We start from the raw sequence: 26,260 nt of genomic DNA, 5'->3' as shown, positions 1-26,260 counted from the left end.
TCTTTTACCTTCCAGCCTCATGTTCTCCCCATATTCGGAAGAATTCGAGGTTCCCGAATCGACTCTTCGACCATGCGACTTTGATCTGTGAGCTTGCTTTCCACCCCCCTTCCTATCGACTCCACTTCACTTTCGCGTCCTCATATCGAAGATCAACAACCCCCCCCCCCATTTCCACCCCCACAAGAGCTTAATTGCTACGGGATGGGCACTTGACTTCCCTCGCATCCTTTCCACATCATCCCACCCTGTCCCCTTCTTGTCCCGATCTGGTTCTGCCTAGGATGCGCCTGTGTCATCGTCTTTTAGTGTAACAAGGCCCACTTTCCTAGAAGTTGACCAAGGCGCGCCTGTAGCAGATCTGCTAACCCCCCTATGCGGCTTTGTTGTATGTACAGATGACTCGCCCTGTGATTGCGATCGTGTGTTTTTTCACCATGTCGTAAGTCCCTCGTCTATGATCTCCGTCCAAACGGGAGGAGACCTCGGATGTGTCGCGTTATGGGATCTCGTCGTGTTTGCCTGAATTTCTTTGAACTGGCTTATCTTTTTTTTCAACTCTTCCACTTACTTTACTTCGGCTTCCTCGTGACTATCGACTAACCGTTCCGTTGTTTTGATCACAGTTCCCCCCCAACGTCCAAGAGGCTCAAGACGTCAGCGACAACCACTGCTCCCTCACATCTCTTAGCACAGCAACAAATTCACCCTTTCCACCAGGTGCCGCGCTTTGAAGGAATTCCCATTCCGACAGCACCTCTCCCGCAACAAACCCACACCACTTCACGCAAACGTGGACAATCACCAAGCGGGGGCTCATCCCTCATGATGGCGCCGCAGATGAATCCCGGGGCCGCGATCGAGGGTGACCCGGGCGCACTCGCCGCCCCCGCGGAGCCCGCCCCAAAGAAAAAGGGTCGTACGAACACGCCATGGACAGCCGAGGAAGAACAACGCCTGAAGACGATGCGAGATGCGGGCCGTAGCTGGAGCGAGATTGCGAAGGTGCGACGCGCAGCCCTATATATTTTTATCCTTGAACCAAGGCATCGATCACTAACATCAGACACCTCCACAGACATTTACGACTAGGACTGAAGGCAGCGTGAAGAAGCATTGGTATAAAGTAAGTCAACTTATGCGCGTACTTGGACTATGCGATTTTCGCGCGTTACCAAACTGCGCATTCCGTGTTTACACACTTTATTTTCCTGGACATGCGCGCAAATGACTTTTGGTTTTGTATACTAACGCGAATGGAAATTAGGACATGCATTATGCTGAGTTCGCCGAAGATGAGGTACGTACGATCAAAATAATGCGATCTTGATCTTGCTGGGACAAAACTAATCGACGACATAGTCTATAAAACTTCGTGAGGCTATCAAAGATTATGAAGCCAATAAGTGGAAGGTAATTGGGGCAAAAGTTGGCAAGCCCGCTAAGGTGTGTTTACACTGCTACATCTATCAGTCTTTACTTGATCACTGACAAATCCCTTTCCATAGGCATGTGAACAGTATGCCAAAGAGCACTTCAAGAATCTTTGAGAGATCTTATTTCTCTTTTGGCCACGACCCTTCTCATGAAGTCATGAACTCTGCGCTTTAATTTCTATATTTTCTTCTTTTTTTCTTCTGCATTCTGATTAAGTTGGCATGCCATCCCGAATTTTGCAATTCCATAGCGGTGCAAGTGTTATCAAGGGGCCATGGGGGCCTTTTGTCTTGACAGGCAAGATGGAGTTGGGGGATTCAGGTTTCTTTTTTTGATTTCTTTTTATTTGTGATTCGATTCTTTGATACTTTCTTCTTGTACGTTTTGATTTACTGAATGCTTCTTCTGCGCCGATTCCACCAATGCGTGACTTTACTTCATCATCTTTTTTTTCCAATGCGAACGGGGCGTTATAAGTGCCAGTACTTGGGGTGGATACTTCTCCGCTGGTTTTGATGAATATTACATCGATGATTCCCAGGAACATGCGATCAAATCTAGTCCGATCAGAATTCAATACCAATAAATCAACCTTGGAACTTGAGGATATTTGAACTATACAAAGTGGGTCAGGGTTTAACGTAGATGCATGTACTCCGCTGTCACGTATTGATCTGCAGTAAACTCCGATCTTATAATTCCGGCGGAGAGCGGGAAAAGACGCCGAGACCGCGGAACGATCGTTTTTTCCCCGCGACCAAAAAAAAATGGTGACTCTCCTTCTCCCCACATTCTGTCCCCGATACATTTACAACTAGAACTTCCCAGATTCGGTGAAGTGAATTGTCGAAAAAGGCCTACTTGTCCTTGGTCTGCATCGATACTTCTTTCCAGGTAATTGCGCTTCCCTATCTTGTCGTCGCCACCACAATACTAATCCTTATCGGCTTGCTTCATAGTGACTCATTTGGAAGGTACAACAGAGTCCCACCTACGAGGCTCCTCCAATTTTCCAGTACAGATTCCTACTTCCTCTCTTCACAATGACCTGGGTATCATGAAGACAAGTAGTCTGATTTTATCCCGTGATCAAGGTACAATGTGGCAACCCCACCTGCATGCAGACCGGTGTTCGGTTGCTCCTATCTTATACTTAGGTCCGGAGCAGTCGTTCTGAGATTATACGGTTGAACTTGATCTGGATAACTCCAGCGAAAGAACTCATGCGCACAAATCCCCTATCCGAAACAAATACCAAAGTATACTAATGCCCTGTTAAACAGCATGACGCCCGATAACGAGATCGCCACCGTAGAGGTGCGCACTGAGAAAGATATTCAATCGCAGCAACATAAGCAGCAATTAGATTCGAATATCGGCAGTTCATCCGATAAAAATGTACACGATGCGCCTTTCCCCGTGGATACCACCGCCGGTCGACGGAACCCTGTCGGATCACGAGTAGGCTCCCTACTTAGAGCATTTGAGCAGCAGCTCGTCGAGTATAACCTAGAAGCACGAGGAATTGAGCGAGTCGGTGCAGATGAGCGTATGAAGCGGTTATCATGGGTATCATACCTACAGGCTTTCCTGCTCTGGGTATCCATCAATCTTGCAGCCAACAATATTACTCTTGGAATGCTAGGACCGGCAGTGTATGGTCTTAGCTTTAAGGACTCGGCTCTATGTGCTGTGTTTGGCGTCTTTACGGGCTCTTTAGTCGCTTCGTGGATGGCGACATGGGGTCCTATCTCGGGCATCCGGACTATGGTATGGACTTCTCTTATCTTCGTGTTGTTTGTGATGAAGCTAACAGTGCAGCTAGGCGTTTGGTCGATACTCAATGGGCTGGTGGCCCAGTAAGATTATTGTCTTGCTGAATCTCATTCAAATGATTGGGTACTGTTTGATCGATTGTGTTGTCGGAGGACAGATTCTCTCTGCTGTTTCGCCGGGAGGCATGTCTGTTGCTGTTGGTATCGTCATCATCGCAATTATCTCATGGGTAGTGGCAACATTTGGTATCAAAGGCTTCCACTACTATGAACGGTTAGTCTATAACTCTCTGGAAAGAGCCAATATATCCGCTAACAAGACAACAGATTCGCATTCCTCCCACAGCTCATTGTATTCTGTATCCTCTTCGGTGTGTCCTCAGTGAAGTTTGATTTGTCCACGGTATCTACAGGTGACGCTAGAACGGTAGCCGGTAACAGGTAAGCTATCTAAAAAACCAAGCAAATCTACAACAAATTCTAACACACCAAAGGCTATCATTCTTCTCTATCTGTGTAAGCGCAGGAATCACCTACGCGCCTCTGGCAGCAGACTTCTTTGTCTACTACCCCGAACACACCTCCCGCCTCACAATCTTCACCCTCACTCTAACAGGTCTCGTACTCTCTTTCTCTTTCGCCCTCATCTCCGGCATCGGCCTAGGCTCCGGTATCCTCTCACACCCAGAGTACGCAACCGCCTACGCAAAGGGCCAAGGTGCCCTAATAGTCGAGGGCTTCGGTCCCCTGCACGGCTTCGGCAAATTCTGCTCCGTCATCGTTGCCCTCGGCCTTATCGCCAACACAGTCGCACCAACCTATTCCTCCGGTGTGGACTTCCAGATCCTCGGCCGCTATGCTGAACAGATCCCCCGCGTGATTTGGAATACTGTCGGTGTGATCATATATACTATTTGCGCGTTGGTAGGCCGCAGTCATCTTTCCGAGATCTTTACCAATTTCCTTGCATTGATGGGATACTGGGTTGCTATCTGGTTTGCTATTCTTATTGAAGAGTTCCTTATCTTCCGCTTTCGAAGCGGGTATAACTGGGCTGCGTGGAGGGATCCGAAGAAGTTGCCTATTGGTTTTGCGGCTTTTACGGCCTTTGCTGTTGGGTGGGTTGGTGCGATCTTGTGTATGGCTCAGGTTTGGTATATTGGACCACTTGCAAAATTGGTCGGTGCTTATGGCGCTGATGTGAGTTTTTCTCTCTATCTACTCCACTTGGACATAATCTAAATTTTCGTTTGATTTAGATGGGTAATTATGTCGGTTTTACCTGGGCTCTGGTCGTTTACCCGCCTCTCCGATTCCTGGAGCTGCGGTTTCTTGGCCGTTGAATTCGTTCTCGGTCTCTACATCAGTGAATGACGGCGTATTGACTCAATTCGTTCACTCCAAAGTTATTGTAAAATTTTACTTTTTTTGGAAATTAGTTTCAGCATTATCCCCCCTGTTCATAATCACTAACACATCTTACGATGTATGAAAGGAATACATATATGACTGGTATCCCATCTCAACATGGTTTTACTATCACAGCAATATACATAATCTCTGGTTGTATACAAGATAGAAGAAAATAAGAAATTCAAGAGATTAGTCAAAATACATCCCCGGGGATCCTCTATTTTCATCCACTAGAGAACTATTCTACAAAAGAGATGGAAAGCGCAAGCCACAAAGACAGAACAGATACAGAGACACGAACACAACAGACTAGCATGCTACAAATAACCGTTCACAACTGTATCGGAGGGGTTTTTGCAGTGCCACGAATTTACCGGTACCAGTACTCGGGCTTGACGTAGTCGGCGAATGTCTTAGGCTCCTCGTGGGGAGGGTGGTGGTGACCGTGGTCGTGGTCGTCTAAAGCAGAGAGAGATATTAGTACATGGAATACCAGAAGCAACAATCATGTGGTTCGGGACCAGCAATTGCCGGTGAACTGCAGAATGACACATACGGGAGTGGGGGTCCTCCTCAGGACCGACGTAGTTCAGCTTTACAGTGTTGCCGCACTCGTTGCAGCGCTCAAGAGGACGCTCACGAGAGACCTAACGTAAAAGGATCGGTTAATACTTCCGGAATCATCACATGTTTTTTTGAAGGGGGGCTCGGTCGTACAGTCAACCAGTTAACCTGGTGGGAATCTGCGGGGAAACCGGTGCAACCGGCATACTGCTCATCACCGGCACCGTTGACGATGATGGGGTCTTCGAGTGTTCCTATTGGTAGCAATTGAATTAGTGACTTGATCTCATCCTAGCTTGATGACGCGGATATCCGGTCACAGAAACGATAACAATAACAAATCAAGATCGAGATCATATTCACATACCCTTGCGGGAGGCATCAAGAGGACGCATATCGAAAATGTCGATGCCCTGCATCTTTCCGATAAGCTCCAGACGCTCGAGACCGGTGGCCTGGACGTAGTCGGTAGGGACGGTACCGGGCTGGGCACCGGGGGGGATCAGGTCATCCTCGCTCTTGATCTCTGTACTCAAAAAGGACAAAGTTAGTTCAGTTCAGTCTACTTTGCTTTGTATTTCTTGTTGTAAGGCGAGCTAGCTTTAGCTTCGTGCTGTGTGGCATCGAACGCGGAGGGGTCCACAATCCATGTTCCCGATATCTCCCGGGGCGCAATTGCGTCAGGAAACAAAAACAATGGGTTGAGGATGAATAGTACACCTGCCGCATTCGAAGACACAGTTGAAGTTGAAGCATTGTCGCATTGTCGGGGTAGCGGTGAGGTAGCTTTTCACTAACCATCGAAGGAAAGGGCCTTGCGCTCGTCCTTAGGAGCCCACTTGTTGTCGTTCTCTATTGGAGCAAAATTCGCGTTAGCTTATGTTCGTGTGTAGCTTGCTTCTCCATTATTGATTCTATAAGGTCTCTGAGTGTTCAATTGCATTGGGGAGGGGCAATTGGCGGATGTTGGGTGGTCGAGCTCGAATCAGGCCACTCGGGGTGGGAAGGAGTCACGTACTGCGCACGAGGGAAGAGGAGAACGGGCGCTGGGCGAGAGTGAAGGCGCGGGCGGGAGAGCGCCTCGCAATGGCGGAGGCGGTACGCTGGAGGAACATTGTCCAAAAGAGGTGGTGGGATGGAGGGGAGAGGAGGGTTGGAATTTGAGGATGGAAGAGTTTCCAGGTCTGCTGAGGTTGGAGTGAGTTTGTCCGTTATGGGCCGTTGGCTTTTGATTGGTCGGACTATCAGCAAATAAGGGAGATGCTGATTGGTTATTGATACGGGTGGTGCTAGAGACCAAAGATGCACAAGTTGTGCTGCTTCAGGAAGTGCTAGGGCTTAGGGCTGTGCGTCGAAGTACATGGCATGCTCTTCCAAAACAAATGCGGGGAAAAGAGAAGAAGAAAACGGCAAAATACAATTTCGTGCGTGTATTTCCGACATGATATTCATAGAAACATTCATAATCCTTTGATCAGACACCTAAATCAAAATCGTCATTACCATGATACTCCAGGGCTCCTAACCATGACCAACATACAGCCCTTTATCTACATACAGGTATAAGTCGAATTTCCCAAACAGCGGAACAAGAATATACAGAATAAATATAACATCTCATCATCATCCACTGAAGTTTGTGACCCTCTCTCGACATGCTGCTGGTGTGAATCCATTTCCAACCTTTCCTGCAACAATCCGCCATCGATCGTTCTCATACTCGTCCATAGCGCGATTAAGCCGGTGTAGCTGTATTACCAATCAGTGTCGAGATCATAATAACACAGTAAGAGGTATGTGAGCACCGAAGAGTACAGTGTCAAAAATTTCAAGCACGAACCATGTCATCAGTCCAAATTACATCCTTCGCTTTCAACTTCGTACAGTAACGAACTTGCAACGTGCCGCTCGTACGGCCAGGGAAGAAGTCCGCGATTTGTTTCCAAGTCAAGTTCTTTTCTTCCTTCAGTTCCACCAGTAATGCATCTTCCTCCGGTGTAAATTTGAGCTTTGGTCCCTTAGGCCGCGGAGCAGGCTCGGGCATCCCAAGTTGACCCACTACACTCGGCGGTCCCAGTCCCAAAGGTGGAGATGAGGATCCATGGCCAGGAATACTGGAAAGAAGACCAGACTGCGGGGGGAGTCGATGGTGATGGTGTTGTGGGATCGGAAGGGGTAACGAAAGAGGTAAAGGCGATGCAAAGCTTGGATTCGGCGGCGGATGAGAGACGGAATGGTCACTTGGAATGGGATACATCATTTCATACTCCGGTGCTGAAACTGAGCCATCCATAGACATTGGGTGCACGGGCGGCGGAAGCGCCATATTACGCTCCATATCGGGGTTTGCCTCTCCTTCACTTCCTGACCGTGATCGTTTCCTGGTATCCGATGGAAATGGAATGTCGTAACTGTAGTGCGGTGGGTGAAGCAGATGATGCACGGGGGCAAATCTTGACGGTTGCTCCTGATGATGGCCGTTAGTTTGGGGCTCTGGGGGAGGCAGCACTGCTTGCAGATGCGTGCCAAAGGACGATGTGTTGGCACCTTCGGAGTGGTAGGAGAGGCCGCTTAGCAGTTTCTCGCGCGGCTGTGAATGGGCCGCATCGTAGTTGATCAAATCATGGTGGTCATCCGGTTTTCCCGCGTGCGAATAAGTAGCCACAAAGCCTCGATACGGATCTGCTAGTGTCGCTGACATACATCAACTCTGCCAGGAGAGCCCCGGCTTAGGTGGCTGAGCTGTCAAAAGGAAACAGGAAGAGTGTCACGTCTGCCTTTTCCAAGAATGAGAAGAATGAAAAGTTGGTGCTTTGTTGCCACATAAGAAGCTGGAGTATAGGGGGTGTGGGTGGCCTTCCTTCCAGTGGCGAGCGAGAGACAAAATTTAATTCGCACCAGCAAAAAATGAACAAATAGGAAGAATAAGGACAATAAAGCGAGGTTGGGGGATAATAGTGTTGAAGTCTCTTAATGTCAACGTATCAAAGAGGTACGACAGTATGGGTGACCGATAGATGGTTATAACATAGCGGGGCGTGTACTAAGAGGAAAGAGCAAGTCTGGGGACATTGATAGAAAAGGAAATTATAAAAAAACAACTGCAGCGGGAGCCCATTTTAAGTCGTTCACCGAGTGACCCCGTTCATCTTGGACCGGGGCTTTGCATCGGGGTTGGGTCAAAAAAGAAAAAGGGGAGTCTGTGTGCTAAGAGCCCATCACCTGGATGTATCCCCACGGCTGGTTCCCCCGCGGGGGGGGGTAGAAATTCAAGACGGTAAAGAAAAGCCATATACAATTTGATGATGTTTACATAGAAGAGTTCTAAATCGATAATCCATCTCCAAAGCGCGCGCGTCTCTATCTATCCTATGAATACAAAACATTCCCTTATATTTCCCAACTATTAATTCCTTTCAATCGTTGCTCTATACTAAGGAACATTATTTTCTTTTTGAGTAAAAGCGCCTTGAAACAAACGACAAGGCCACATATACAAGGACCTAATATGCAGGTGGGACACCAAAGGCAATCGAAAACAGACGAAACGCAGTAGGAGCCGAAGAAACGCCCCAGCCCGCCGGGAATATTAGTTGGGATGAGCAGGCGACAATCAGACCTCGAATAGGGATGGGTAGGAGGGGGGGGCGCCGAGACCATTTGATGGACGAAACTTCCAATCAATCAATCCCGGCGTGAGTGGAATCAACATCTATGGTTAATCAATTGTTGGATTGGTCAATGCGGAACAGAATTTGAGCCAGGGGCATCATTTGCTTTGACACCATGCGACCTGGCACCTATTCCAAGGCCCTGCAGCAAAGACACTAGGAGACAGCCGAAGTCTGCGGACACGGGTTGAAAGACAATGAAACCTGGCAAGGTAATTTTTGGCGCTCGGACGCTAGTATTTACCGGCTGACAGGAAGGTTCGTGATGAGAGTGGAGTTGACCTGGGCGGAGGATTGGAGCCGGAGTCTGTATCCAGGTTTTAGTTGAACGTCGGGGACGCAAGTATATCACAACGTCAGAGACCTTGATTTTGATGTCTAGAGATGTCATTTTAGATTCCCTTGCCACCTCAAGACTTCTGTCTTCTCCTCTCAAAGGAAGCGTATTTGTGGAGGGGGTGAGGGGGCAAAATCTGAGAGGATCCGAGTGGGTTCCCAAGTTGAATTAGCTGCAGGGTGGCTCCTCCTCTAGGAGCTTACGATTCAATTGTCTCATGCACCTCCACGGACCAGAGGCTGCCTATCTGACTAGCGGATTCAATAGTTTGAGTACGGCTGATCGGTAATCCGGGTTGGCTGCGAGATGAGGATGGAGATCCCTGCCAATCGTCAACGTGATCCTTTCCAAGGTTTAATACGCGACACGCACGCAGCATTGACATAGAACATCGCAATATAGCAACGCCTCAAAGCTCCGACCCGGCCGAATGGGAGCGAAAGAATGATGAAATTGCATTGCCCTAGTCAAGTAAGCGCGGCACAGGGCGACTACCGGAGCGTCATGGAACCTTCTTTCACTTCAGATGACAACAAACCTTCCCATCTTCAAACGGGTACAATCGGTGGTGGCTATACATACCCCCTTGTCATCACTAAAATCATTCCAATGGATGCCGATTTCGCCATCTAGTGCATACAAGTGAATCGTTGATCGATCAGAAACCACGCTAGTATTCGCGGCCCGCGAAGTCAGCGTTTAGATTGGTTGTTTGTCTTTCCAAAAATTGTGCAGTGATCCAAATATATGGAAATTCCAATTGTCATGATACAAGCTGCTCACATATCACCCAAAAAATAATAAGAAGAAAATACAAAATAATAAAAAAACGATTAAGAATACAGACGCCCAAATTACAGACACAGTCACACACCCATAAGCAAACAAAGGGCTTTCATGGCTTTTTTGTAAACGCCTAACAATACAAATCCTTACTCAAAGTTATCCGTCCGGTCAACCCAGATATCCTCCAGCTCAGCAAAGTTCTGGAAATGCAGAGGACGATGCTGATCATCGTAGAATCGTAGTGGCGTGTCGATCTTGACGTAGATAGGTCTCTTCTCAACACTGCCAAATGAACTACCCATGAAGCTATAGTTCCAGAGATTGTCCTCGGGCACAAGGAAATAACCGCGCACTCGGTCACTGAGCAATAATTGACATTTCTGACCCATATCGGTGGAAAAGCCTTGGGGCTGGTCGGAGGTCATGTCCTTGTTCTCAGCACCCCATTTATAGCCTTGGGGTGTGAGTCCCCAGGCGGCAAGTGAGACAGATCCAGGAGTGAAAGAAACACTCATGGTGACAGTCTTCTTGTCCCATGATGGATGAGAGTTCATGAGGCGCGCATGTTGTGTGACATCAGCTGCAGACATGTAAGGGGGCTCGTTTCCAGAAACCGTGTGGATAATACCGAGCGGCTCGAGTCCATTCAGGTAGTCATGTTGAGGCAGCTCGTGTGGCAACTGAACATCCCGAGTGTTTCCAACCTGTGGGACCATGACAATAGTTCGGACCTCCTTGACTTGTTCGTTGTCTGGCGGCGAGCTACCGTAAATGTAACCCGTTACCTGCACCCGAAGATCCGCAATAGTGATGAATCGCTTGAGAATGTTCTTTGGCATGATGTAAGTGAATCCCTCGTCACGAACGTCGTCAGACGAGACATAGATGTTGTTGGATCGGGTTCGAAGGTTCGATGTTGCAATAGCGCGGGTGCGCCACTCAGTCTTGGACGCAAATGACTGTTGCTCGTACTGAGAAGTGGTCGTCACAATTATATCCTCGCCACGGGAGTTCTGGGTCTTGGTTGTCACAGCAGTGAGTTGCTTCGCCTCCTCTTGTTGCTTCTCAATCTCTGCGGCTTGTTGACGCTGGAGAGATGGTGCACTGATCTCCATACCCAAAATAATATCTCGCACTTCGCTACTGGTCAAGCTCTGTACGTTTACATTATTCTTCTTTCCATAGTCGTTCAAGATCAGATCACGCAGTTGCACTTCAACCTTAATCCAATCCTCGTCGGAAAGGGAGGGCCAGATGTGGTGCTCCTGGGTAATGACACTCTTGTCCGGACGGAGAATAATCTTGGCCTTGTCAATATTGACGTGGAGGGCACGCAGGATCAAGATCAATCGAGAGAAAGCGGTGTATGGGGAGATGGACTTTAGCCATTCGTCGTACAAGTTGAAGAGAACCATCTGGGGTTCAGTGGCACGCAGGATCATATCTGCAAGCTTCTCAACCTTCATGGCAGCCTGGAAGGGCAGTTGAAGTTCGGAGGCACGGATGGAGATATTGGGGAAGTCAAGCAGATGAACCTCGAGGGGATCAAGCAGACCCTTTCGAGTGACAATGAGCTGCTTCGGTTGCTCTTCCACGGGCAAAGATCGAATCAAAGCTGCAACTTCTTCCGCAGTCTTCCACTTCGCCAACTGACCCAAACGCTTCTGGCCAGCCCAGACACTGGTGTGAATGATCTTCAAGAACAATTGACCTGTTCTAGGGTTGAAGATGAAGATAGCACCATTGATAGGCTTGGTGGTTAAGTTACCTTCAAAGGTCTTGTGAATGGTGACACGGTAGACGTTTGTGTCGTCAATGAACAACTGGATCTGCGGACTGAAAAGTTCCGAGTAGTTCTGAGAGTTCAAGAACTCCTGGTTGCTCTCTGACGCATACAGCTGCAGACCCTTGCGAATACGCTCCCGAAGGACGTACAGAGCAGGGTTCGCCTTCATGACCTTGGCCATGGCCTGTTGGATCAAAGTCTTCAGACCCGGGAAGTACTGGCCATAAGCGGAGTACAAGTTGTAGGCAAGATCAATGCCGACCATGAGGCCAGTTGCGGAGGGATAAATACTCATGCTGTCTGTGGTGTAGTCAAGGTACTTGGCACGGACGTAACGTTCAATGTCATGAGAATCGTAGTCACCGTATCTCAGTTGCACATCAAGCCAGAACTTGTTGGTGGTCGTAGGTTCGTAAACATCCTTGGTATCATATAGCAGGGATGGCCGGGTGACATTCCACTTGTTTGTGGCGAAAAGAAGGATATCCGCGCAGGAGCTGTTCATCTTGTACGACTTACGAGGGTGAATAGTTTCCTTCTGAACAGCCTCGACGCCCAGTTGCTCCAACTCTTGATCGAAGACTTGACACAAATCCATCACCACGGACTCGTGGATCTTCTGCCACAAGTGAGCACGGAAGATCTGAATTAAAGAGATCTTCAGTGTGGGAATCTTGCCGTGCAAGAAAATACCAGTCAAATCCAGTTGAACCTGGAAACCAACGTAGACGTTGGCACGATTGATAGTAGGAGACCACCAAAGAGTGAAACGACGGTTGGGAATCTGGTTGAGACCGGATCGCTGAGCGTTTGTCAGTTTCTTGAACTTCATGGACTCTTCGAAACCTATTGAGAAAAAGAAAATCAGTTATGTGATATCAATTGAGAGGGCAGATGGTTGAGCTTACCTGAGGCTCGTTCCCAGAAAAGACCCTCCCAGGATGGGAAAGCAGTGGCCTTGAACAGAGTGTGCTCGAGAATGGTCTCAACACCACCCAATGCCTGGATAACATCGGTTCTGTAGGCATTCAGATTCCAAAGTTTACCGTCGTGCCTCTGGCTAGTCCACCAGAATGGATTGCTCTTCATCAACTGATACTGCTTGAACTCGGCACGAAGACGGAAGCCCTTGTCGAAGCTCAGAGTACTACGATCCTTTTGAAAAAGAGTGTTGATACGGGGAAGACCGCGGTCCCAGCTATCCTCCAGATCCTCTAGGGTCAGACGACGATTCTGCTGCTGGGCTTCCAAACGCTTCTGAGAATACTCCATCCAAACACGTTGGGAATCGATGAACTCGGCTTCCCAAGGAATGATGTAACGGAAAATGTTGGGAATAAGAGTCTCCTCATCATGCGACATACCCGCTCGGAAATGGGTGATACCGGTATCAGTTTGCTTGGACCAACGCTTGTCGCTGGTGGGAATGAGAATATGGGATCCAGATATCATACCCAAACCACCAAGCTCCTTGGGTGTGTAAAATACCGCTGGCGGGAAACGAGACGGCATCTTGGAGTTCAGGCCAATCTTGACACGAGTCTGGATCTTTGTCTCACACTTCACAATGGTATCAAGAAGATTGACGGTCGACACAGCGGCTTCACGGTAGTATGTGAACAGAGCAATGAGCGCTGTGTTCCACTTGTTCGCAATCTTGGTGAATGTGGTTGATCCAGAGGACATCAAAATCTGTCGGATGCGGTTGTTGAACTTCTGGATATCTTCTTCAGTCACCTGAAGGAAGGCGTGCGCAGTGCGTTCCTTGGTCGAGTTGTCTACCAAAGACCAAACGCTGTCCTTGACTGAGAATTCTTCATTCTGGTTGCGGTTCTTAGGAAGAATACGCACTTCAAATCCACTCATCGAGAAAAGCAGATTAGGGTTGTCCTTGCTGTACACGCTAGCAAACGTGTCGTCCCACTCGATTGTGGTAATTGAGCGGGGCAGACGGTTCTTGAGATCCCAGAAGACAGCACGTCCAAGGTTAACATCGTGGCGCATCAAGCGCATTCGACAGTCGCGTGGCCAGCACTTTTTGTTCTTGTAACCGATAACATTCTCGAAATTAGGGTCGGGGTTCTCAGTGAGGAAGCGTTGAATGAGGTCTCTGGATTCGTCTGCGTCGAAGCGGAAGAACACCCAAATTCTATCAACGTAACGAGTGTAGAGACGAATGGGATGTCTGGTTTCAGTTGCACGGTCACGGAACTGCAAGAAGTCGTTAGGACTAGCGGGCGGGCCAGCCATTTCACTGGCTCTCTGCAAGCCAAGGAGCAGCAAATCGATCATCAGACCGTAGTACTGGAAGACAAAGCCTGAGAACTGTAGACCACGGATCAAACCGTAGCTGTTGGTGTGGTTCATGTCCTTATAACTAAGCTGAACGTTGTTCTTGGAAGTGATGTAGTCTGCCAAGTTGTGGTCCATGATCAAACGAAGCATACGGTTCAACAAAGTAAGATCCATCTTCTCATAGACTTTTGACAATTCAGTCTCGATCATGACATTGGTCTCACCATCAGCAGTTTCCCAAACATTGGACAGGTTGTTAATACCCTGGGTCCACTTGTAGGTCAAAAGGGGTGGCACTTCGGAATCAGAAGGCTTAATCCAGGCGGGGAATAAGTGGCGCTGCTCTGCTTGGTACCACAAGTACTGATCCAGGTAAGCATCAGTGATCTTCTCAATGGGCTCAATGTCGTAGACGGGGTTGATATTGTTGTAGTTATCATTCATATCGATGCCCACTTCCTTAAAGGCTCGCTGGGTGAGGAGAAAACGCTTGATTCTAGCCAAAGTAGTTCCAGGGGAATCGTACGCTTGTTCAATCAAGGCGAGCTCTTCACGTTGGCTCTGGTTCAATCTACCCTTTACAGAATAGGACTCGCGAAGGCGCTCAAGAGCCAGGATGAGGATCTTGGTATCATGCTTGTATGAGACACTGGGGAATGGAATGGGCGAAAATTTACGCGACTCCAACCAATGAACCATTGTGGTGTAGATAGCCACAGCCTCTTCGGACGAGACATAAGGACCATCCTTCAAGTAGTTGTGCTGTCTTTCTTGCTCTGACTTGAGCCAGAGACGAGTAAGACGACCCAGGTTCTTCTTCGCCACGGTCTTGTCAACGGTGGCACCCCGGCGAATTCTCTCACGGTTGTAGTGGGCAACCGAGATCCACCAGTCGGCTTTGCTCTTAACGTATCGAAGAATGATGTTTTCAATAGGAGCGGGCAAGCCAGGGACTTTCCAGGGGATATTACTCTTCCAACATCTCCAGGCTTCAGACAGGTGTTGCAATACAACGTTGACCTTGTTTTGCTTGATACCCTCAGGCATCATATCCATGAGATCCGCCATGACCGAAGCACGCAGCTCAAGATCGAAATGAGATTCCACACGCTGCTTAGTAACAGTCTTCGCAACGCCCTTGCTGTGTCGTCCCTCAAATTGACGAGAAAGCAAGTTTCCGAGCCATCTCTCGAGGAGGGGAATGATACCACGCATGAAGAACAACCAAACGCGCCAAGCTGGGGCCCAGAAACCACATCCAGGACCTTTACCAACAGGGCCAGAGTTGAAACGGTAGTAGATAAGATGCTTCAAGTCCTTGCACGAACGAATCTGGTGCATCAGCTTGTACTTGTACCGGTACATACCAGTCAGCTGGCCGACGTGGTTGAAAGCATAGAGGATACCGTCTGCAAGCTGGAAAGCATCAATGTTACCCAGACGGTACTGAACTTGAGCGTCGACAATCAATTTGGTCAATCGAAGAATTTCTCGCATCAAGTGGAAAGCATTTCCGAAACGAGACTTCTTTCGTTCCTTGGTCGTCAGAGTCTTCACGGGCTTCAAGTTGAAGTTGTAATCAAGATGAAGGTAGGTCAAGTTCTTGCGATGGATCAGCAAGTTCAGCATGTTGAAGCCTTGGCGACAAACTTGCAAACCAGCCTCGACCCAATCAATAGTCGTCTGCTGGAAGAACTTGGTAGTCTTAAGCGTCTTCAGTAAATTATGCTTGCTCTGGGCCTTGGGCGTGCTCTTGTGCAGCTCATTAAGTACGTAAGTCTTAAGAAGCTTCTGGTAGGAGACGCGAACTTTAACGGGCTGACCCTGCGGGCAATGCTCCAAATACCACTGCTTGACGAGAGGCACATCCTGAGCTCGCACCATCTTGCCAGATCGCTTATCGAATGGATGAGGGGCCCACCATAACGCGATAGCAGACGCGGTATCCGCTGTGTAAAGTTCCTCGTCGTCGAAGAATGGCTCAACCTCACCAGGAAGCTCGAAATCATCTTCATTATTGCCCTCACCGAAGATTTCATCCTCGTGGCTGACAGTGATGTTTTTCGGGCCGACGGATCGGGAAGAGATAGGATTAATGACGGGGTCGAAGTAGAAGGCGGGGAGATTAGGATCCTCAGTGCGAACATAAACCACTTGGGGGTGGGAGTACCAGGCGACCTTGACACTGCGGGGGAGGGTATTATACAGGAAGGGGAATGTGACGCGGTACTCGGTACGAATGGGGGCACGGAAAATAATGCGGTCAATGGCGTTGAATTCGCTGAAATCCTCATCGTTCGGATCGATATCTTTGTACAGGGGCTCGAAGCGGGGACCACCGGGGATAGCCACGTTGAGAGCCTTTGCTGTGAAAAAGCTGTTGAGGTCGAACATATGGTGATAATTTTGATCTACCACATCGCTAAGAAGTTGGTGGCTGAGACGGTGAAGAGTTGCCATCTGTGGTAATGACAGGTTCCAGCTCTTATAGCTTGGTCCATTAACGTGAGGGGTATCTAGGAGGGGTCGGTGGTCGTAAAGCCATTCGTAGACTGCCGCATCTTCCTCGTCGTCCAGCTCCATCTGGATGGGTTCCAAAGGCTCGACATCCTCAATGTTCTCTGACCATGAAAGAGGTGGTTCTTCGTCATCAAAAGGAGGGAATCGCATACGCTTGAAGTGTCGTCGATCACTCTTTTCGCGACGCATGCACATCCACATAGTAGCCCATTGAGCGTGGAAGACTGGCTCAATCACACGCGGGGTCTCGTTGACCAAAGTCAAACATCCGTTAACGTGGTAGAGAACCTTGACTTCCCTGGCTGACTCCCAGGGCATTGGCATGTTTTCCAGCAGCTTGAGGACGGCATGAGGCATAAACTTCAACGCGCCCAAATAGCTACGCTTTTCGTTGGTGAATTTTCGCTGCGACACATCGCCAATATCCTTCACAATCTTTCGCAAATGTTCCGGGGGCATATCAGCCTTCTGAGTCTCCACGAATCCCCCTTTACGCTTCTCGCCGAAACGACTGCGCTGCGTTCGTAGCCATTCATGCTTCTTCTGCGCAAATTTTGCGACGGTCGGGTCAGCGAGCGGTTGGAATCCGGGGGGCGGCGGTGCCATCGGCATGGCTGAGGACGCTGCACCCCATCCAGGAGGAGGCGGAGGAGGCAAAGATGCCATGATGGTGGGTGTTGATGGGGGACTTTCCACCCTCCCTTATGCGTGAGATGGGGCTCAAGAGTCGCGTCGAATCACGTCGTAAATCATCGACGATTGGGGGGTAGGGTCGAGAAAAGCAGGAAGTTTGAATAAAAGCTTGAGAACAAGCACGTAGAGATAGGATAGACCCGACCGGGAGGAAGGGATAGATGAGTTGAACACCAAAGGTCGTTCTCTCTAGCTTTCCAGTAGCACGCTCCTTTCGAACTTGCAACCTTTGCGGTGGCGGCTCCATAACGCGCTAGTCTCGATTGGGCCTAGCGCGCTCTCGCCAAATCTGCGCTAGAGCCAAACCCACACAAACCCGTCCAACTCGAACATTTTCCCGTTCACAACCCGACGACGACCAACGCCTTCTTGACCACCGAGGTTCAACGACAGTCAAAATGGCGAACAACAGATTGCAATACGTGAGTCTTATTGAGTCTATTCATCTCTGATTTCTGAGCGAAAATATTGACTGATCCTTCTGCAGCGCCGCCGCAACCCGTACGTTTAAAAAAAAATTCCAATCCCTCCGCACAATGCCTCTTTCGCTTCATTCGACACTAGATGCGATTAGGACAACTTGGCTACAACGAACTGGAACGATTTATTGACGGTTTTCCCTCCGATAGGTACAACACGCGGTCTAACAAGGTTCGCATCATCAAGACCCCCGGTGGTGAGCTCCGTTACCTTCACCTGAAGAAGAAGGGTACTGCTCCCAAGTGCGGTGACTGTGGCATCAAGCTCCCCGGTGTGAGTATCTCCTAATACGATTTTTTCCGACTGTCATGGAGGATTGTGCGTGGTATTGTGCGTTGCGGATGATTGTGGGTGGACCGACGCAAAGGGACCCTCAACGAAAGAAAAAAAATATGTTCCGGATATCTTTGTGTATCTGCGCCTCGCCAATACTCGTCACAATTTCTTCATGGCCGTCATATTTATCGATGACCCAGGTCGACTGACAAGGCTCTTTTTATAGGTCCCTGCTCTCCGTCCCCGCGAGTACGCTCAGATCTCCCGCCCTAAGAAGAACGTCAGCCGTGCCTACGGTGGTTCCCGCTGTGCCGGTTGTGTCAAGGACCGCATTGTTCGTGCTTTCCTGATCGAGGAGCAGAAGATCGTCAAGAAGGTCCTCAAGGAGTCCCAGGAGAAGGCCGCTGGCAAGCGCTAAGCAATGTCAATTATCGTCGGTGTTGGTCTTTTTTGAGGAGCGGACGTTACGGAAAAAAGGATGGGAACGGTTCTCTTAGAATCTAAAAGGATGAACAGGAACCGCTAGCCCACGAGTCCACAAACTGGGCCGTGGCTACGCAAATGAAACCCAATTTTATTATCTTCACGAGTTGATTCCCAAAAAGCGTTCGTTCCTAATCATTCTCTTTCGAGTCTTGCCTCAATTGGTATTTCCAACTGTCCATATATGTTGCGGTTTATATATCTTTTTTGGGTCTGACATGACTTGAGATGATTCAAGTCTTGCTTGGTCCAATGTTGGAGATATAACAGCACTCATAGAATTCCCGTAGACTACGCTCGGTCTTTGCCAAGTATTGCACTGCCCTCTCCAGAACTGCTGGAGACATTTGGCGACCTTCCACAGCAGGCTTGCCCAACATTCTACATTACAACCCCTCAACGTTCATAGATTCACCTCCGCTCTAAGGACAATTTCCCGGGCTTACAAACCTCCCTGGCGCTCATAGATGCACCTCTTCGTCACTCAATGCGCTACGTACGTCCGGCCTTATCTCATAAATCTAGACCCTTGGCCAGGCATGCCCACAACCCGCACGCGTTGAACCACGTCAACAAGTACCATTAGGAAACAGAGCCTCCGTTTCGTAAAAAATCCTTCGTTGCAGTGCAGAATGCCCAAGCACATTATCCTTGTCTTCGGCAGATAGCTCCAGCCTGCGTGGCAGACCGCTAGATTTTACAAGGGTTGATAGGCCACAGAATAGCGTCAGGAGTACTCCATAACCGGGGAAGACAAGATGGTTATAGAAAGGCATTATATAGACAAGGGCAGCTGTCTCTTTCTTAAATCCCATTGATCAATTCTGGTGGCCAAATCACCTGCTCCGACAAGCCGTTTCGCGGTTGCAATGCGGGCTGAGGCTGCAGGAATTCAGGCTTTGGTATTCCGAGCGCCCGTCCTACGTGGATCGATTGGGATTTCTGACCAATGAAGCTCGGTTGCTGGTTCGCTTACGGTGGTTACAAGCGCATTTTGGGTTTTACAACTAGTTGAAGTGGCTATCTTCAGCGGTCTTGTTCTGTCGTGGCCATCTGGTTGTGGGCAAAAAACTCCGGGGCTAAAATGATGGGTTGATGCCTTGGGCACCAAGGCGCTAGCCTCGCCCTCATACACTTGTCACGATCCCATTTTTGCAGCTTTTTCTTTGTTTCAAAACCATTGCCATTATTTTCAGTGGATTCTTCAAGGGTCTGGAGAGGTATTCATTTCATGCAGCCAGATGTTCTGCTGACTCCGGTACACATAATCTTCCTAGCCGGACACGGCTGCCGACAGTGGCGTCTACTGGGTACAGATGCGTAGGTTGGAAAATAGGATCTGCAGGCGCCATATGCCATCGGCTAATAGGGATAGCTCTAAGCCTTGCAAGATCGGCGATTCAAGTTCTTGAGCACTGGTACCTGTGCAGCAAGATATAATTCCAAAAAAATAATTCTGGAGCCCTGGAGGAAACCAACTGGATACTAGTACGCGATCATCCCGAAAGTTGATGTATATATTCGTCATGGAATACCCATTGCACCTGGCATCGCACTTCAAAGGCCAAACCACGCCGCATCTGCCAAGGGGACGAGTACTTATGTCATTGCTGCATACGAAAGGATGATGCATGTCCGAGGCCCAAGGCTCCCTTGTCATTCTTTGGATAGGCTAAAATGACTCCTGCCATATTAGGCACTAGATCGAACCTAAAAAAATACAAACATCCGCACCTCTGACCTGCAGGTGTCAGCCTAGGTCATGTGTACAGTATGACCTACCTAAGAGAAGCAAAAAGAACTTTCGAACGCGCAAATTTTGCCATAAGGCGATGAACATGCCAGCCACCCTTACTTTTCGCGTTTAGGGTTATAGTTGACAGGAGGTCTGAACATCAGGCACGTTCAACGCCCGACTTTCGAGTACCGTGATGCGACCGAAGACACGTACGAACCTCGACAATACATAAGAGCATTGTCCGTACCAACAAAGCCGCCTATGACCCCTGGCCGTTAATCAGCCGGACAGTCTATACTCTGTACTGGATCTCGATTTTCCGGTCGGGAATGATCCCTGTCTCGGTAGTTATCAATCCGGAGACACTTTACCTATTATGTTCTTCGTACGTACGGTGTAGGTACATTATCCTGCATTCTTTCACCGACGAAAAAGTATCTGCTCGATTCAGCAGGCTGTAATCCCGTCATGCATTTCTGACGGTACCCGCCTCTGTTGAATTTGATAGATAAAAGAGAGGAGGAAAAAGACACAAGGAAAGCAACCCGGTTGGAAGAAGATTTTTCTACAGCCTGTACCTCGACTATTCGGCAGTTACACTGTGGGGAAATCAACAAGTCTATTGACGGAATATTGACACCCCCTGCATGGCATCTAACTCAAAATTGATATAGAACGGTGAAAAACCGGAAGAAGACCGATGTACATAGACTGAAAGCGAAAGCAACGAAAAGAGAAGGAAAAAAAGCAACTATGACACAAAACCCTGGTTCTGTCAGTGGAGGATCACATATCGTCGCCACCACGAATGCGGCACACAAGCGAGACCCGGCAAAAGAAACGTCGTAAACGGGGAGGAGAATTGGAAAAAAGTTTCACGGCAGACCCGACGATTTGATGATCCAAAACCGCGCTAAGGTCCGTGCGGTGATCTTTAGCCATCTATGGAAGTAGTTCTTTTGCTTGTCGGGGGCGGCGAAACGTCGTTGGTCGAGATCTAGCCAACATAATCGTGCTCTCCTCGATCCCTTGGAGAAAATTTGACTAGCCATGAAACTACTGAATTATGATCCACAGCACTGAGGAGAAGTGCATTTTCGGCAACGAAAGCCGATCATTAGGCTTCAATGTTACGTGCGCATCAATTTTAGTGTGAAATTGTTCTTGCCGTGGGTTTTGCGAACCCCCAGCGTGATGGATATTACTTTTGCGGAGTAGAGAATGCTCTATTACATCGCGGAGTTCGAATACCATAGCGCCCTACAGTTTGCTTAGGACCCCCATCTTATTGATATTGAGATGTGGAGTATATAATTCCGGATTTGCATTTCCGCTATTAAGATCTAACATTTTAGGGACCAGATCAGCAAGAGGAGACAGGAAAAGGGGTGCCCACCCCTAAAGCCCCGCTGAGCGGTATGAAGTTATGTAAAAAGTAATTTTCGTTTACTATTTCTTTATGCACGTTAGTATATATAGAAAGTGAGAAATGGAATAGAGATAGTGTAAAATCCCGCCCAATGGAAAGCTGCAACCAGCTTTGTAGAGACTACGCGCTCTGCCGATAATCCTATCGACGCTTTTAAAACCCCATATGTATACTGTACACAATAATATAACCAAGTAGATATATAAAATAGATTGTCTCCGACGTCACTGATGATCAATTTTCTGTAAATGCGAAGGAATGCCGGGTTTTGAGGTTCAAATCCTTAACCAGAAGGTCCACAAGTAGATCTGCGGGAAAAGGGGAGGCAAAACTATAAAAAAGGAAATTCAATAAAAACAAAACATAGCTCCATACTAGTTCTAGGTTCAGTGAAACATGAAAAATATATATACAGTATATCAAAGCCATGTATGTTTGGGCCGCATCTCCGCATAATCCCTAAGTCTAATAGGCTCGAGACTCCACGTTCCGTGACGGCCCGGTCCATGACAAGAGAACAACACGACCGCAAAACGTCGTGCGTTGGATGCCCTGTGAATAGCACAACAGCTGCCATCCACTGATACCCCGTAATGGAGGAGAATACACGTTCCCGACGCATAACAGATTTAAAGAAAACCGAGTGGCACATGCCCAAAGGAGGCTATGGAGGTAAAGTATACGAGGCTTGGATTTGGGGGTCGGCGGCCGAGAGTCGGCTCCGAGCTGCAGTCCTACTACCTATGTACATTACCTAAATTTTGATTATAGTGGACTGGTCATTCGAACGGGCGACCCTGTCTATCCCCGACCCTTATATGTACATGATCAAGAGGTACACAGTACGAAGTACCAGAGCCTCCTTAATCCGATGCCGGAGATACAGACCTATCTAAGGTATATGGCGCTTGTTGATCTTGAGCACGGGAAGCTGCTCGTATGGCGCTAGGTAGCATGGAGATTTAGTGGTTTTTACATATAGTGTTTTTGTATTTCCACCAGAGCCATTATGGTGTTCACGTACTGTACAGAGTAGGTACATACTACCCAGGTGCAAGGCAGCGCACCGCGCACCGAACACCCAATGCCCAGTGCCAGATAGCCAAGATCTGTCGGTCGTAATCACCGGACTGGAGCGTTATCTCCACACGTGCAGTCGGACATGACTCGTCAAGAACGCCTCTAGTGCTCCGTACCACATGTACATACAGCTTGTTCGTGCAATCTGCCGCATCAAAGTAGGGCTATGATCATCCGAGATCGTACACAGCCGAAGGGCAAAAGTGGGGAATAAGTACCGGTGCATAGGATGGTCTCTAGCGTTCTGTAGGCGCAGCCGGGGAGGCTAGTCAGCTTATCCGCGTCACCCCATGGACAGCTGCAGATATCAACTGGGCCCTTCTGAGACGCGTTTCGTACCAGTGACCGAGTGAGGAAGTGAGTGACTACCTACGGAATTAGGCACTTCAATGCCCAAGTGAGGATACCCATGAATCGAGATGGACCGAGCTTTGAATCATACATTGTAGTAGACACCCGATGTATCGATTTATTGGGTGTTTTCGGATCCACTTTATACGAATATTCATTTCCGTCGGAGTAGACTATCCGGGTAAGTTCAAGTTGGATGTGCGGACTTGCGACCCATTTTCGTGTGCTCTGGTTAAATTTCAAGATTTTTCCTCTGCGACACCGTCAGTAAAAGATGATACAGCTGTCGCATGACTTGATCTAGACATTATGTATAATGCAGTGAAGACGCGAAGTTTGAAATGATATAATTCTGGAATTTGTCAACCCTCTATTGGATTCTTTCGAGTTGGCCAGTGCAGAGCAAGATGTACTGTAGATCCCGTTAATTTCATGGCTTGCATAGTTCAGGTATGCCAAAAGTGGAACTTCGGAAATGCACGAATCTGAAAGCATCCGAGAACTAGTGCTTGAACTAGATATTCAAAGGCTCAGTTACTCGGACAAGTGATAGATCGACTGAAAAATGGATATGGATTCATGGGGCCAACGAGACTGTGGATATTATGGTACACTCGAACTTGTTCAATCTCAGAGATTTGAAAGCAAATAAAAATCACAGCATAGGAGAGATAATAATAATAACCATAAAAGAAGAAAACGCATGCAAAGTGTTCCTCGCCCTTTGAACACCAGATTCTCCCTCCATTCATAAACCAGCGATTGATGCAACATGCCTCTCTAGTTTATCCGAGGCTCACGTCAAGTTGCAGCTAGTAAAAAACAAAACAAAACAAAAACAATCCCCAACACACCCATGACGACAATAAAAACAAGCCAAGATTAGTAAAAGAAAACAAAAGACATTATCTCAAATCATGTCCATGGAAAAAACCCAACAGCAAGAATCAAAGACAAGGCAACAATGCACGTCAGCTGCACTTTTCACATCATCCAATCCTGTCAAGCTGAACTATTAGCCCCCCCTCCTTTGTCGCCATGTTCTCACCCACCCTAGTCTATCAAACTCCTTTTAAAGGCCTAAGTGGTCCCCTGGCCCGTTCATGGATCCACTATTGGGGTCGGGAGACTGTCCACCCCAGTGCTCCATTTGCGAATTCCAACGCGAGTAGTGATCCACAGAATCATACCCAGCCGAGATGTTGCCATGTGTGGAATCTGTGTAGCCGATCACTCTATCGTAACCAAAAATTTCAGTTGTTGGTAGTCCAGAGGCTATCAGGGACTCTTGGTAAGGCAACATCCCAGATGGAGGAAGATAGGCGTCATCCATTGGCATTAGAGGCTGAGGGGCTGGCTGGGAGTGATGTAACACTACGGGGTTCCGCGCCGATCTCTCGTGATGGTTGGACTTGCTTCCTCTGCCGGTTGCTGATTTTCCACCCCGCTGCCCTACCCCCTGACGGCGAAGGGTGGGCGATTCCGTGTTCTGGGTCCTCTTATTAGAGTGTCGGCGGTACCGGGTGGTAGATTCCACCCTACCCTTTTTGATAGCCTCCTCGCTAAGACGCCAATAGCTCACGGTTCTTTTACCGTTTCGAGCTTCAGTCTTGATGGCCACGAAGCCCTAAATAACCAATCACCGGTTAGCTGGTGTGAAATTGTGATATTCAAATGCCGAATCTCCCCATGCTACGTAGAATAAAAAAAGAAACTAATAATGACAATGACAATAACAATAGAATATGTAATGCGGGGGTAACGTACTTGGTTCATCGAAAGATTGTGACGGATACTGTTCTGCCATCCTTTTTGGGTTTGGTCCTTGCCCTTGGATGTGTTTTTCTCAAACCAAGCATAGATGTCTTGAAGATGGAGACTGTAATCTTTCGACTGGCTCAAGGCTTGGTAAATGAGTTGTGAGTAAGGTGGGTCTGCAGGATGATCTTCCTCGCTGGACTCAGTCAAGCTTGTTGTCGGAGAGGAACCATCAGCAGCCATGATGCTCATTGGTGTACAGTGTGCACCAGGAGAATGAGAATGAGAATGAGAATGGGAATAAGAATGATGAGAAACGGTTGAAACAGGTGATGGCGCAGCGGTGGGAATTGCCTGGATATTTCCGGCGGAGTCTTCCATCTTCAAATAATGATCCAATTTCATCGCCGGGTGACAAATGTGCTGTTGACCAACCCAAGGATCTTGAGGCTCTCCAAATTGCTCATCCCCTTCGCATTTCACGGGGGAATTGAGGTGGTCCATGGTTGTAGAGGGGGTCATTAAAGATAATCTCGAAGATGGTAAATAGTAAGGGGAATATTCCGAATCATCAGAGACAAAGATATTTGTTGCCTGAGGGGCGTTAAGCTGTTCACAGTCTGCCAGCACATTGATACCCCAGGCATTGTTATACCCGTGATATTGACGAGGATCTATGGGCTGTGGCGGCTGGAGCAATCTCAGAGTCGACCAGTGGGGGATTGGGTCGTTTCCAGGATGCAAGGCACTTCCTTGGAGGATTTCCTCAGCGCCGGGTGTTTGTACCGGGCGATGATGATACTCGAGCTCCCGCTGGTCAGTTGGCATTTGAGCCAGGTGAGAGTGGTAGGATGAAAACGAATGATGATCCATCGTGCGCTTGTTAGAAGACGGAATATTAAGTTCTCTAGGCATTATTTGGCTTGAAACAGGCAATGAAACCGTGAGAGGCTTAAACCTGCACTTGAACAGAAGGAGCAACACAGAAGCTAGAAGTGAAATAAAAGAAGTCTCCAAGGATGAAAGAGTATGCGGCAGAGCGATGTAAAAGTAACCAGGGAGGAATCATTGCCCCAGTACACAAGCCGCCGTTCAAGGATACCAAATGGAGCTGTACACGCTCTTCTGATTCTGAATTTCTTTAATTTTATTCAATTTTAATTTATTTTATGTATTGTAATTTTGACTTTCTTCGTCTATTTCTTTTCTCTCTCGCGACAGGTAAAATTGACAGGATAAAAAAACTTAAAATTAAAATAAAATAAAATTAGATCAACTAGGTACTTTTTTCTCGTTCTTCTCTTCTGTTATTTTTATTTTTATTCTTATTTTTATTTTTGTGTATTTATTCTTGTCTTTTTTATTTTTCTGTAATTTATTTTATTTTA

At 48.0% G+C, this 26,260-nt stretch overlaps 7 protein-coding genes across 7 annotated transcripts; 3 read left to right on the top strand and 4 right to left on the bottom strand.

The window, feature by feature from the left end:
- Window positions 1–437: 437 nt before the first annotated feature.
- On the top strand, window positions 438–1,550 carry N7478_003417 (SANT/Myb-like DNA-binding domain-containing protein; the record flags this gene model as incomplete). The annotated part of the gene is made up of 6 exons (XM_056919631.1): window positions 438–442; window positions 627–1,005; window positions 1,079–1,126; window positions 1,268–1,300; window positions 1,363–1,446; window positions 1,509–1,550. The coding sequence occupies 6 exons, from the start codon at window positions 438–440 to the stop codon at window positions 1,548–1,550; spliced, it is 591 nt and encodes a 196-aa protein (XP_056782789.1).
- A 1,171-nt stretch (window positions 1,551–2,721) lies between these two features.
- N7478_003416 (purine-cytosine permease family protein) lies at window positions 2,722–4,555 on the top strand (the record flags this gene model as incomplete). Its single annotated transcript, XM_056919630.1, has 5 exons — window positions 2,722–3,207; window positions 3,263–3,486; window positions 3,540–3,653; window positions 3,707–4,412; window positions 4,472–4,555. The coding sequence occupies 5 exons, from the start codon at window positions 2,722–2,724 to the stop codon at window positions 4,553–4,555; spliced, it is 1,614 nt and encodes a 537-aa protein (XP_056782788.1).
- Window positions 4,556–4,995: 440 nt separating this feature from the next.
- Window positions 4,996–6,304, bottom strand: cox5b (cytochrome c oxidase subunit IV; the record flags this gene model as incomplete). The annotated part of the gene is made up of 5 exons (XM_056919629.1): window positions 4,996–5,084; window positions 5,182–5,272; window positions 5,343–5,443; window positions 5,557–5,715; window positions 6,208–6,304. The coding sequence occupies 5 exons, from the start codon at window positions 6,302–6,304 to the stop codon at window positions 4,996–4,998; spliced, it is 537 nt and encodes a 178-aa protein (XP_056782787.1).
- A 508-nt stretch (window positions 6,305–6,812) lies between these two features.
- On the bottom strand, window positions 6,813–7,890 carry N7478_003414 (SANT/Myb-like DNA-binding domain-containing protein; the record flags this gene model as incomplete). Its single annotated transcript, XM_056919628.1, has 2 exons — window positions 6,813–6,938; window positions 7,030–7,890. The coding sequence occupies 2 exons, from the start codon at window positions 7,888–7,890 to the stop codon at window positions 6,813–6,815; spliced, it is 987 nt and encodes a 328-aa protein (XP_056782786.1).
- A 2,239-nt stretch (window positions 7,891–10,129) lies between these two features.
- On the bottom strand, window positions 10,130–17,250 carry prp8 (U4/U6-U5 snRNP complex subunit PRP8; the record flags this gene model as incomplete). Its single annotated transcript, XM_056919627.1, has 2 exons — window positions 10,130–12,615; window positions 12,678–17,250. 2 exons carry the CDS (start codon window positions 17,248–17,250, stop codon window positions 10,130–10,132), a joined length of 7,059 nt encoding a protein of 2,352 aa, XP_056782785.1.
- A 425-nt stretch (window positions 17,251–17,675) lies between these two features.
- Window positions 17,676–18,451, top strand: N7478_003412 (60S ribosomal protein eL34; the record flags this gene model as incomplete). Its single annotated transcript, XM_056919626.1, has 4 exons — window positions 17,676–17,699; window positions 17,765–17,778; window positions 17,907–18,030; window positions 18,260–18,451. The coding sequence occupies 4 exons, from the start codon at window positions 17,676–17,678 to the stop codon at window positions 18,449–18,451; spliced, it is 354 nt and encodes a 117-aa protein (XP_056782784.1).
- A 5,735-nt stretch (window positions 18,452–24,186) lies between these two features.
- N7478_003411 (uncharacterized protein) lies at window positions 24,187–25,700 on the bottom strand (the record flags this gene model as incomplete). Its single annotated transcript, XM_056919625.1, has 2 exons — window positions 24,187–24,741; window positions 24,882–25,700. The coding sequence occupies 2 exons, from the start codon at window positions 25,698–25,700 to the stop codon at window positions 24,187–24,189; spliced, it is 1,374 nt and encodes a 457-aa protein (XP_056782783.1).
- Window positions 25,701–26,260: the final 560 nt, after the last annotated feature.

Source organism: Penicillium angulare, assembly GCF_028827245.1.
Source record: "Penicillium angulare strain IBT 27051 chromosome Unknown utg000003l_segment0_segment0, whole genome shotgun sequence".
Taxonomy (NCBI): domain Eukaryota; kingdom Fungi; phylum Ascomycota; class Eurotiomycetes; order Eurotiales; family Aspergillaceae; genus Penicillium; species Penicillium angulare.
The sequence above is the reverse complement of the archived record's forward strand: the minus strand, read 5'-3'. Positions and strand labels throughout refer to the sequence as shown.